The sequence below is a fragment of the Delphinapterus leucas genome, chromosome 4, assembly GCF_059928025.1.
Source record: "Delphinapterus leucas isolate spDelLeu-1000000601 "Yukka" chromosome 4, BTC_Dleu_Yukka2, whole genome shotgun sequence".
NCBI classification, from domain to species: Eukaryota; Metazoa; Chordata; class Mammalia; order Artiodactyla; family Monodontidae; genus Delphinapterus; species Delphinapterus leucas.
The window spans coordinates 46,234,620-46,248,448 of NC_143132.1; the positions used below are offsets into that span (position 1 = coordinate 46,234,620).

Below are 13,829 nucleotides of genomic sequence, written 5' to 3' on the forward strand. Positions count from 1 at the left end.
GCCTCCTCCCCGAGCCCGGCCTGGCCCCGGCGCCGAGGGGGCTTGTGGGAGTTGTAGGAGGGACAGAGGAAAAGCTGCGAGAGGCGGTGGACGGCATGCTCGGTGCCGCGCGGCACATTGTGGGAGATGTAGTTCCGCTCCCTAGGTGCGCAAAAGGGAAGTCTGAGCAGATGGATTCTTAGTATTTTACTAAGGAAGGGACGGAGGTCCGCCGAGTAAGGCGACCTATTTCCGGTCACTACTAGTCATTAATTGTGACGAATATGACTCAGATTTTTCCACTCCTGTGCTATCCCTACCACCACCCTGCTTATGAACAACAATGAGATTGTACTTTTAAAATACTAACCCATTGATTTTTCTCTCCCACAACCTCACTCCCATTGCAGCAGATAGTCTTTCTGGTTTTACTGTTTACGTTTAGACTAAGAAGGATGTAACCTGACAGAAGGTATCCAGCTAGAATGTAATGACATTCTTCGGGTTTCAGATAGTTTTTGTTTGTGGCTGCTTTCTCTTTGTGGCAAGTGATATTAGTTTTCTCTTTTTTGCAGTCAATAAAAATAAAATAAATTACAAAATAATAATTTATTTTTAAAATAAATTACAATTTGTTGAATAAAAATATTAAAATAAATTAATTTTAAAATAAATTACAATTTGTTGAAGAAAAATATTAAGTTAATACTGAGGGTCCCAGATATGTCAAAAAAGTGAATAAAAAAATTCATGTAGTATGAAAAAGACTGAAATTTGGAGAATATTGCCTTAAGCAGATAAGGTCATGGACAACCTCAGAGATTGCAGATGACTGTATGGCACAGAGGCAACAAAATGATTCTAAGCCTTCAAGTACTGCATAGAAATCCACAGACAGGAAGCAGGGACATCTTTTTAGTGATGTGTGTGGACTCATGAATGTGCTCTGAGAACAGCAAATGATGGGTTTCTCAGCAGATACCTACAGAGGCAGCCAACTGAAGGAGCAGAGGGGCTCTCAAACCCTTCCTCGTCCCCCAAATGCCTTAGAATTTGGCCACTGCACAGGAGAAAGGTGGGAGGCCCAAGTGGATACTAAATTTCTACCCCCCTGACAGACTGAAGGCATATCATTTGTTTTTCTACTTTTAGCTATAGTTCTTTTGCCTGAATGGCTGAACTGATATTCACATCCAGTACCTAATTAAAATAAAGTAATAGCCGAATATAATATTCAAATATGACTGAATTTTCATGTAGAATATCTGGTCATAGGAGAAGTTTGTCAGAGACACCAACTAGAGAAAATGGAGGAGGTGCCCAGGCAAATTGTTAATATGCAGTAAGACTCCTCAATGCATGTATTCACCAGGAAATGTTTTCATCCATTGGCTTCCTTAGAAATCCCCTACCTTCTCTCTCCAGTGGAGTGGAACTCTCTCTCCAGTGAAGTCACATGGTAAATAAAACCAGGTTAAAGAGAAGTTTAAAAAAGGAAGAGGAAGACAGCACCTCAGTTCACAAACAAGGGAACTGAGCCCAGGGAATAACTGACTTCAAGCTTGAATACTGGGGCGAGCTGCCTAGCTTTGTGACGTTAGACAATTTACTTAGCCTCTTTTAAGTCTCAGTTTACTTTTCTCTTAATTATGATGTTGACAGTAGCACCTATCCTGCGTGATCATTGTAAGGATTAAATGAGAAAATACACATAAAATACCCAGCCCAGAGCCTGGAGCGTAGTAAGCAATTGTTAAATTATTAGTGTTTGCAAATATTTGTTCAACACCTGTAATCTTTGAGTAGGATCAGTACTGTATAAACACCTTTTTAAAGCTCTTAATTCCCCTGGAGGCTGGAAGTAAGCCATTTATCTTGGTCCCTGCTCACATCAGGAGGTTTATGAACCTCTGGACTAACTGCCAAATGACTAGGAAAGACTTTCCAGGACCAGATTTCAGGCATCCTTACTTACCTCCGCTCAGGAGATTCCCAGGCTGGGCTCATAGCATATGTAAGTCCTCATGATTCAGAAGATGGATGTTCCTGGGGAGACCTGCAAACAACGATGACACTTCCATCCATTAAGTCTGCAGAATGCCTAGGAAACGCACAAGACACATTTCAATCAGCAATTTGGTATGGACCTGGGAGTGTCTGCATGCCTGAGGTTGTGACCATCCGGCCCACTCAGCCCAGGGGACGTGAACCATCTCGTCACACCCAGCATCACTAAGCACACAACGGTATTTCTGATTTATCTCTACATCTTGGGTGTTTCTGTCTTCTATTTGTGCAGCTGGTCGTGTGGATAGGCAAAATAAATCCTTAATGAATTAGTGGAGTTAAATGTCTGTTTCCATTTCTTACTGCACTGTTTGGGAAACAGTAGCTGCCTGACATATTTTCACAAATATTAAAGATGATTTAGTACAACCAAATACAGATTACAAAATTTAGATTTAAAGGCAAAGTTGAACTAGACCTCTGGCTTAATTTGTTAAGGATGGTTCTAGTTTCAGCAAGAAGGTGTTATAATTACACTATACTTTAAATAAACCAAATAACTGAAAATCTAGATATGCAGGTATTATAACTTGTTTATATTATGTGCTTACAAAACAACTCTTTATGCGAGAATTCCCTTCAATACCAAATTCCCTAATATATTTACATATTATTTTTAATTGTACTTTTTTAGAAATTAAAAATTATGTTTAGCAAGATATATCTACATTATATTTTTCTCATATAGCTTTGTTTTTGTTTTGTTTTGTTTTTTTTGCGGTACGCGGGCCTCTCACTGCTGTGGCCTCCCCCGCCGCGGAGCACAGGTTTCGGACGTGCAGGCCCAGCGGCCATGGCCCACGGGCCCAGCCGCTCCGCGGCACGTGGGATCCTCCCAGACCGGGACACGAACCTGTGACCCCTGCATCGGCAGGCAGACTCTCAACCACTGCGCCACCAGGGAAGCCCCAAAGTGATTCTTAAACACACTAAAGTTTAGAGTCCCTGTTCTAATTTATACATCTTAACCAACTTTATACATTATGCTTCGTTATTATTTTGGCTAACTTTTAAAAAAGTTTAAAAATCACCTCTAAATTTGAACTTCTTAGAAGTCTTCTGGCCTGGATCTCAGAAATTTTTAGGAATTAATTTAGACTTCTGAAACCTCTCTTATTCTGTGTCCCAATTCCTGAGATACGTTCAGAATTGGCTCAAATGTTGAAAATGAGGAGAGAGTAAGTTTTTGTCCACTGAGGCATCTGCTCAAGTGGATATACTATCATCATTCAGCCAAAGCTGTGACTACAAGCCCCTGCTGCACAGGTGGATTGAAGGTTTTGTGTGAATACAGCCACCCCAACTAGCACTATGATATATTACTTCTTTGTTTTCTCTATCAACCACTCTCACCCCATATTAGAAAGGATTCATTAGATTAGGTAGCAGATAGCACAGCAGAAAGAAACCTCTGTTCGTACATGGTCTACTGATATGTCCCAGAATAAAAGGCAAAGATCATGAAGCAAACTATATGTTTTTCATAAATCTTATCAATCAGAGTGATTATATATTCATTTGTTAGAAACACTCTTACTTGAGTATCATAACATGTATAACCATTTAAATAGTCCAGTTTAAGAGCTCTGTTTATAGTCTAAGAGTTAGTGATTTTGTTTTTATTCTGACAGTAACTTGGAGAGTTTAGTGCAATATATCATGCCAAATTAAGTGGAACCTATTTGCTATTATCAGTGTTCTCCCCCACTTTATTTGTTGGATTATTTCCCTTGTTACCTCATATTTATGTAAACAGCAGTGATATTAGTATTTTAGGCACACTTCAGGCTTCTTCATAATAGTTGATTTCATCTGGATTTACGTGGTGTACAGCAAAAATTGTATTTATTTATATTGGTGTCCCTCATACCCAGCACAGTGTCTGGCATACAATAGGTGGTCAGTGTACCCAGCACAGTGTCTGTCATACAATAGGTGATCAATAAATGTTTGTAGATCTGGACTGAATTATGCTTGAGTTTTGAGCCATTTGCAATGAATAAGGACTTTTCACAAACTTCTCCAACAGCTTCTATTTTCCATGATTACTGTTTTTTTTGAAACAGCAAAGGTCTGAGTTGCTGCATCCTTTCTAATCAGAATGCATATAGCCTTCCTCCTTTTTCTTTGTCTATCTGCATTTCCCACTATCTCTGTCTTCTTGCATATTGCCTTGGCTGGAGGTGTAGGATACATGAATTCCCCAACAAAACTTTAATGCTGTGGACCTATGACAACCATATTTCGGAGCTACATTATTCTTCTTCCAGCAGAAGTATAAGTCATAAAATTTTAGAGATTTAAGTGACATTAGTGATCATCTAGTACAACCATTTTACTAATGAGGACACTGGGGCCCAGAAAAAAGTCATCTACCAAAGATTCACATTGATGATTTTAAAATAAAGGACAATTTAAATTTAAAGTTCTCATCTATGTATGGTCCATTCTCTGTCTTTCGGAAGCATGGACATCTGAACAACTATAGTTTGTTGCTCTGTGTAACATTTGACAGGAATTACTAAAAGGAAAGAGCCGAGCCCACATGCCGCGGAAGATCCCGCATGCCGCGGAGCGGCTAGGCCCGTGAGCCATGGCCACTGAGCCTGCACGTCCGGAGCCTGTGCTCCGCAATGGGAGAGGCCACAACAGTGAGAGGCCCGCGTACCACACACACACACAAAAAAAAGAATCACTTTGAGGGCTTATTAAATATAAAGTCCTAGACTCTACTCCTAACAACTCTGATTCAATAGATCTGGGACCAGCTTCAGAAAGCTACAGTTTAGTAGGCATCCCAGGTGACTCTAACGTGGGTAATGTGGTCTGGCATCCACAGGTTCAAAACAATGACATTAAGAGGCCAAAAAAGACTTTAGTTAGAAAAATACTATAAGCTAGAGGCCGGTGGAAAGTTATCGATGGTCTCTGCCTTCAAGCTGCTCATGATCAGCTCAGGAAGTCAGACGCCAAAACAACTTACCATGTAAAATGAGATAATAAGTACTTTAGAAGCAGTGTTGTAAAAGTTCTTAGAGAACACAAAGCTGAAAACAATGATCTCTGCCAGGAATGAAGGAGGAAAGCTGAGCGTGTTTGTTTTTTTTTTTTTTTCTGAAAAAACAATTCTTAAGAGGTGACATGTGTCCTGTAATTCAGTTACTGATATTTACGGTTTACTCTTTTTTTTTGGTCATCACCTTGTTCATACTGCCATTTCATATGCTTATGGTGTCCAGTGTTGTTTTTGAGTTTTGGTCTGTGCGTAGCTGGTTATTTTACTGTTAGTTTCCTCATGTTTATTTCAAAGAGCATTCAAAATTAAAAATGATTGTAGTTCCTAATTTATTTAGAACTATGACCTCCCCTACTCTATCTAGTTAGCTTTTATTGTGGGTTCTGTCTCATAATAGCTCTCTACTCTTTGAGCTATTAAAAGACCAGTACTATGCTGTGTGTTCCCTTTTTTGGCTTAAAACACTTAATTTATTTTCTAACTTGGGTCCCAAGATACTGTTGATCCATGATGGATATTCTCATACTGCAGCATTCTACCACTAATTACCATAATCCAAAGTGACTATATATGATAAAGCAAATCATTTTGTCTACAGCCGCTTCAAAATTTACTGAGGAAGTCAGATTTGAGATCGTTTACATCAGTAGGCTAACAGCTTTGGAATGCTGCAAGAAAATTTAAGACCTACAGAATAAATGTGCAGACAGATGTTTTCCTCTAGAGTATGAGCATGAACTCTTTTCCATTTTATAATTATTTTATGTGGAATTCTTGAGACATATCTAAAAAATTTTTTTTCAATATCTTAGCCCCAGAATCAACCTTATCTTTTCAAATACCAGAAGAACTTCTGGCTGCAGAATGCAAAATTCTAATAATACAATTAAATAATACAATTGTATTATACAATAATACAATTAAATGTAATAATACAATTAATACAGTTACAAAGAAATTTTAAAATATATACATATAATTGCTTCTTTAATGCACACACACACACATACATATAGTGTTTAAATATTTAAATTTTCCATGTTTACCCCATCAGTCCTTTTCAAGTAAACATTGTCCTACTTCAAACTATTTGACAAAATGAAATATTCTATTAAATAGTTAAGGCTTACCCAGTGAGAAAGATTTCTATCCAAGAAATGTCAAAAAGTTAATTAGTTTATCTCCTCTGCAGCCTATACTTAGTGAAGAATATACCCTCCCACTCCCTCTCCAGGAACAACACAGAGCAGCCTAGGACACAAAAGAAGGTAGACGCAGGCCCGTAAATCAACTCCCAAGTGACTTTCTGGGGCTGCCCCAGATCAGGGTAGCCCTCATCCTCCCCTGACCCAGACTAAATGCCTGAGACTGAGGTGGCAGTAGAACACATCAGGAAGAAGACAGAAGGAAGGAGCACAGCAGGCAGGATCATTCTTTTCAGTATATTAATTACGGGAGAAATAATTCAGTAGAAAGGACTTCAAATGTTTAACAATTATATTTTCATCTATGCAATAGTAGTATCAACCTGAAACTGTAATTTTGACGAAGAAATGAGATGGACGGAAAGTAAGGGCAGAAGGGTATGAAGGAGGCTTGAGCCACTTTGGCCAGTAAAGAATTGAAATAAAAGGAGTCAGTTTCAGAATTTGTTGTATTTTACTATGGTAAAATATAAATAAATAAAAGGGAACAGATGAGAGAAAAATATGATAGAATCTTTTTGATATTAGCCTGTTTCTCAAGTGTTTTGAATGAACCAAAAATCTTCCTTTTATAGTGCCTATACTGGCCACTCCTTTGTAATGTCACCTAGTATAGTTCTGCCTGTTGCCAAGTCAGTAGTTCCAAAAGTGAAGTTCACTGATGTGTGCAGGCACTTACTGAAAAGTCAGAGCTCAAAAGCTAAAAAATCGGGGCTTCCCTGGTGGCGCGGTGGTTGAAAGTCTGCCTGCCGATGCAGGGGACGCGGGTTCTTGCCCCGGTCCAAGAATATCCCCCATGCCGCAGAGCGGCTGGGCCCGTGAGCCATGGCCGCTGAGCCTGCGCGTCCGGAGCCTGTGCTCCGCAACGGGAGAGGCCACAACAGTGAGATGCCCGTGTACCGCAAAAAAAAAAAAAAAAAAGCTAAAAAATCACTGCTATCAAGGTGAGGCGTAAAGAAGAAAAGATCAGAGGGGATCTAGAGACTGATGAAGGATAGTTATTTGAGGGTTAGTAGGGAGAAAATCTCCTGCTCAAGGATATTAACACTAACAAAAGGGAACTTAATTGGTTGAATTATAATAACAGGTAATAGCGGAAAAATAGCAGTTTGTGACTTTTAAACCTGTGTTTGTAAGCTGCATAAATAACAGCAATGCCCACAGTTAAACCCCAATGAATTCATCCTTGCTAAATTATACTGGATCATGAGTAACATTTCCAAAGGACTTACTACATGCAAGGTTCTGAGCTAATTGTAGTGAAAACTTTTTTTTTAATAATGATAAAAGCACAAGACATGGTCCCAGCATTTTGGGTTTTTTTGTTTTTGTTTTTTTTTTTGCTGTACACGGGCCTCTCACTGCTGTGGCCCCTCCGTTTGCGGAGCACAGGCTCCAGACACGCAGGCCCAGCGGCCATGGCTCACGGGCCCAGCCGCTCCGCAGCATGTGGGATCTTCCCAGACCGGGGCACGAACCCGTGTCCTCTGCATTGGCAGGAGGACTCTCAACCACTGTGCCACCAGGGAAGCCCTGGGTATTTTTTAAAACTTACTGAACAAGACAGGATCAATTATGCATGAACTGAAAGAGCGAAATAAATGAGAAGAAACTAGTACCCTAATTGGAATCATTATGTTTGCCATAGATGTGGACTGGTATGATTTGGGGAAATTTACTCTTTATGCAATGGAAGACTATTCTCTTCACATTTCACCAATGATGTAAATGAAAACAGTATCTTCAACATCACCACCTTAAAATTCTAAAAGTAAAACAGTATACTGTATGTGAAACAGGAGGCTAGATCGAAAAGATTCTCAGTGTCAGAAAAGCAAAGATATCTTTAAGGTAGGTAAGGAGAAAAAGTTAATTCATTTCCTAATCTCTGGAGATTTAAAGAAACAAATTGAATGTCTTGAAGAAAAAAGTCAAAAAGCACCTCAGTTTCCTGGGCAAATGCAAATAAAGAAAACCATAACCACAACTACCCAATACCAATCAGGGTGGTGTTCCTTGTGGGCCTTTCTGAGGATTGGTAGAAACTGTATTTTTTAATCTCTGTTTTTAATGCGTGTCCCAAGATCTTCTAAGGAAAGGGGTGGGGCAGGGAGAAGAGGCAGGCACTGTATAAAAGAAGCTGCCTTGAGAATTCTAAAATTCATACAAAAACTTCTTAGGTAAGAAAATTTACCAGATTTGGCACCTGCTGGACCCAGTGATGGACCCAGAAGCAACCACGGTTTACTTGGAATATTTCTATGTTACAAGCCAAAATCCTGATATTGACGAGACCCACTCCCACGTTCCTTATACATCAGTCTTCCTTCCAGTCTTTTACACAGTGGTGTTCCTGACTGGAGCGTTGGGGAACGTCATCCTCATGAGTGCATTGCATTTCAAAAGGGGCAGCCGAAGACTGATTGACATTTTTATCATCAACCTGGCTGCCTCTGACTTCATCTTCATCATCACGTTGCCTCTCTGGGTGGATAAAGAAGCATCTTTAGGACTGTGGAGGACAGGCTCTTTCCTGTGCAAAGGCAGCTCCTACATGATCTCAGTCAACATGCACTGCAATGTCTTCTTGCTCACCTGCATGAGTGTTGACCGCTACCTGGCCATCATGTGTCCAGCCGTATCCAGGAAAATCAGAAATAGAGACTGCGCGTATGGAGTCTGTGCCAGTGTCTGGTGTATCTCCTGCCTCCTGGGGTTGCCTACTCTTCTGTCCCGGGAGCTCACCCTGATTGATGGTAAGCCATACTGTGCAGAGAAGAGGGCCACTCCAGTTAAACTGGCTTGGGGCCTGGTGGCCTTAATTTTTACATTTTTTGCCCCTTTGGTGAGCATTGTGACCTGCTACTGTTGTATCACAAGGAAGCTGTGTGTCCGTTACCAGCAGTCGGGAAAGCACAACAGAAAGCTGAGGAAATCCATAAAGGTCATCTTTATCGTCGTGGCAGCCTTTGTCTTCTCCTGGCTGCCCTTTAATACTTTCAAGCTCCTGGCTATTGTCTCTGGGCTGCAGCAAGACCTCTACTTTCCTTCAGCTTTTCTCCAGTGGGGCATGGAGGTGAGTGGGCCCTTGGCCTTTGCCAACAGCGGCATCAGCCCTTTCATTTACTATATCTTTGACAGCTACATCCGCCGAGCCATCGTGCACTGCTTGTGCCCTTGCCTGAAGAAGTATGACTTTGGGAGCAGCACTGAGACCTCAGACCTCACTAAGGCTCTCTCCAACTTCATTCAGGCAGAGGATTTTGCCAGAAGGAGGAAGAGGTCTGTGTCACTCTGAAAGGGACAGTAACATTTCAAGCTCTGTTGGTGGATCGGAGGGTTCATTTGTGTCTGAGACAAGGAAAGAAGAAAAGTATTGCTAGTGGTAATATTGCTTCATGAACACAAGGAAGTGTTCATTTTTAAAGAGGCATCTAGAAAGTCTCTGTGTTCACGGACGTAATTAGGCCATATGCTGTTTTGTTTTGGTTTTTTTCTTAGCTGAGTGGCCTTATTTGACCCTTGCCAATCAAGTTCACCAGGCAAAATACAACTCTTACGTCTGTGAACTCTAAGATAAAGGCTCCTGCTTGGGCCAGTTCCTTCCTTCATGGTTGTTAATGAACATTCAAGCCTTTTCCTCTCTCAGGAACCTAGATCCACATGACCCTTCATACCGAGCTCCAAAGTGGACAACATTTAAAGGATTCTGCCCACTTGTATCTGGTGAGAAATGTGGTGACAATGCAGGTAGTAAAAAATGTAATATACCTGTGCTCAGTAATTAATTATTCCTGAGTAATGAAGTGAGGTTCTGGCCTTAATCTTTAAAACTTTATATGGTAATTCTATACCATCTTCCAACATTGTCTTTCACCCTATACCATTCACAATAACTTTGGACTGGCGAAAGCTCACTGGTATAAAATCATTTTGTATTGTGTGTATGATTTGGGACTTCACCATTTGGTCTTCAAGAGTATTTTAACAAGAAAGCATAGGACAAGGTTTGACTTTTATTTTCCTTATACGATATGTCGGTTAAAATGTATCTTATTATAATGATGTAGTAACTACTTTTCAATGGGGTTTTACTGTACTCTTTGTTTTCACTGCCTTTACAAATTAGGATATGGCTCTAATTACATGTTTTTAATTACCTAGTTATCTAGTTATAAAATAAAAGTGCTACTACTACTGTAATTAGAGGTCATCAAATGCTTAGCAACACCCTCGTGCAGATTATCATTTTGTATTTTAATTAAAGTGTTAGTGCTACACATTCCCTGTAGCATCATTTGCTTGGTGTATGTAATTTCATGATTTGATCCAATAACATAGGAAGACAGGATGCTCTGTATTCAGCTGAAGGGAAAAATCCATAACAAAGATGTTACTGGTATTTTACATACATTTTTTGAAACTCAGAGGCCTTCTGGACTTCCTTACCTGATAAATATTTACTGAGTCAATTTGTACCTATATTCCTTTTAAAGAATTTGAAGTGGAAAATGTAACTAGCAGCAACCACAAAAGGCTTCGCAGCAGCAAACATACTATTGTAATATATCTTTTGGTTCAAGATAAAGTAGGTTATGTTTTTACCCCCACTATTTACACAAATGAATTATTGCTTTATTTTTAAATATTAGATTTGAAAATCAGAGAAAGCTTAGAATCTTTTCAGAGACTAGGTAATTCAAGTTCATCCTATGTGTCTTTCATATTAAGAGAAATCTCAAATATTGTGCATCTTCTTATAGTCTATTCAGAAGTTTTTGGTTTTATAAATTGGTAAATTTATTACTTTCTCTTAAACTTTTATTAAATAAAAATATAATTTTGTTATAAAAGTATTCTTCTATGTTGTATTAATTTCTATTAACATATCAATTAATACTGATATTCTAACAGACTTTTAATAAATTATCATAGATATAGAAAAAAAAGACTGTGTAAATCATAAGAAATAAAGTTTCTGGGAAAACTTCAAAAATGAATTCAATATAATTAAATAGATCTCCAAAGGTTAAATAAAAGCAGAAATACAGAAAGTAGAAGACATTCACTTTTTTAAAACAAATCAACAAAAGCACTGTAACTAATCACAAAATCAGAGCCTTTGAGAAATGCTACCTTTAAAAAATAGCCCAGTCAATCAGCTAAGGTATTTGTGAGAAAATGAGAAAACCTAGGTTATTTGGTTTAGCTTCACCTTCAATGTTGGGACATTGAACAAGTCATTTTAATCTTTCATACCTAGATGTCATTGGTAATATCTATGTCTATAGAATCCTCAAGGATATTGTAAGAGTAATAAATATAAGTAAAAGGTTTTTTTAAATATTGAATAAAAAGTTATATGAAACAATTCTGTTTCTATCATTAATTATTGAATGTTACATAAAAGTTTCCAAACTAGATTATCAAATGACACTTAATCATTCTCATTTAACAAATATTAGAATCTATCCTACTTCTGTTTCACCCCTTTCGTTTTTTCGTTTTAACATGGAAGAAAAACATACTGTTATACTTTTTAATACTTTAAGTAGATATGCTACTTGTGTGCCTTATGAAGATCTTAGCATATTTTATATTCATAAGGTACCAGTGAGGAAAGGAAAAATAGGCATAATTTTACAGATAGCAAAACGCTGACAGAAAAAAATTCAAAATGTGATTAGTGTTATGTTACTATGAGAACTTACCACAGAAAAGCTCTTCATTAAAGCCTGGGTGAGAAGTTGTCTGATAACTTATAATTAATTTTAAAATTAAGGCACACAGTCACAAACACACATTTAGTCCATTTGGGCCATATGGAAAGAAGAAAACTAACCTGATATTCCTGGGAGCCCCACAATTCATCCACGCTAACGAGTCAAAATCACCTCTGAGTGAGAACAACCCTAAGTAAGAACAGTCTTAAAGGAAGCCATGTGCGTGACTGAGAGGGGACGGTTACTAGGGGTCATAAGTTAATTTTTAAATAGACACAGAAATGCACAGTATGATGGGAAGCTGAGTAAAAGAAATCTTCCTCTGATTCATCTTGACTCCTCAAATCATTCTCTATTCCCCCGAGAGATCTCAGAAGTGAGAAATGACTTGTCAAATGTGCATGCCACAGAGAACGGCGAGCCTCAGTTTTCCTGCAGGGCTCATTCACAAAAGTCAAACAATAATAAAAGAATTACAAATTTATTTCTAAAAGAGCCCCTGGTGTGGCCTGCTAGCAAGATGATGCCTCCAGCCCCATGAGAGCAGTGCTGTCCAGAGAAAAAGCAGGAACATAATGCTAACTACCAGAAATGGGTAGTGGGTTTTGCTTCCCACAGAGCTTGTGGGTTGGATTTATCCCTTGCAAATGTCTTTTCTTATTTTAAGTTCTTTTCTCTCAGTCAACATTCTTTGCTTTTATCAACTCTATGAATAAGCAGTTATGACAAGACTTTACATATCAGTGTACAGGGAAAAATAGTTCCAGCAACTTGACTTTGAATTTCAGATGCAAAAATCCACCTTAGGATTAGTTCCTCTTGTCTCTTGTTATCTTTATCATTTTCTTAATAAAGCTACATTTCCTAAATGTATTTGATAAGTGGGAATTTCATCCTAAGATTGATTAACCTACAGCATTAAAACAAATAAACAAACAAACCAAAAAAAACCACTTTAAATATCTAATGTGCCAAACTGTTAATAAAGTGAAAGTTCTTATGATAAGTTAAATCAAATATAAACTCACACGAAATGTCCATTTATTAATCTAAAAGTGGAAGGAGGTACTCTGTTAGTTGGCAGACATTACTAAACTAAAAAATTCTTGGCTTATGTATATGAGTACCAAATTTCTAAGATCCAAAGGCACTTTAAAATTACAGTGGAACTGTTTCTGGGTTGGCCACATGTGGTTAAGTTGAACTGTGGCTAATTTAGGCAAGTGGCCCATGTAAAGGATATATGATACAATGTTCATATCATTTTTATAATGCTCTGCAGACTGAGTAAAGGGTATCATCAATCTGACATTATTCAGTGATTTTCTCATTTTCTAATTAAGAAGATTTAATAATTAGTTAGTTTACTATCACTCCCATATTAACAAGAGTTAGGCTTCATCTATGAGTACTTTATGTTTGTCAACACTGATGGGAAATTTAGAATTTTTATCTGCTAGCCTCTATCAATTCTGATTAGCAAGATTTCATTTCCTTACTACTATTAGTTCAAAATGAAATATAAAAAGTTCTTGCTAGAATACTTTATATTTGCAGAAGATATAGGTATTCGTGTGATGTTCTTAAATCAAATAAAATTTTATGCATCAAAAATTATGTGTGGCTAAAGACTATTTTTAATTTTTAAAAACTTTTCTGTGGTAGAAAATTTCAGCCAGCAGCCCTGCTCTTTTCCTTATGGACATATGTAAAAACTGTCTACTGTAAAACTTTCACAAATTCTTAAATCTGCAAATTCCAGTGTAGCATATAATTTACTCCACATGAATTTCGTAAAGTTTAACCTCCTCAGAGACACTGCATGATGTGTAGAAAATA

General features: G+C 38.1%; 1 protein-coding gene across 1 annotated transcript; it reads left to right on the forward strand.

Annotated features, from left to right (window-relative positions):
* The first annotated feature begins 7,908 nt into the window (after positions 1-7,908).
* GPR15 (G protein-coupled receptor 15) lies at positions 7,909-11,123 on the forward strand. Its single transcript, XM_022583986.3, has one exon. The coding sequence runs from the start codon at positions 8,489-8,491 to the stop codon at positions 9,563-9,565; it is 1,077 nt and encodes a 358-aa protein (XP_022439694.1). The 5' UTR covers positions 7,909-8,488; the 3' UTR covers positions 9,566-11,123.
* The last annotated feature ends 2,706 nt before the right edge of the window (positions 11,124-13,829 follow it).

Coding starts and splice junctions, on each gene's coding strand:
- GPR15 (XM_022583986.3), top strand. CDS start 8,489: ATGGACCCAGAAGCAACCACGGTTTACTTGGAATATTTCTATGTTACA.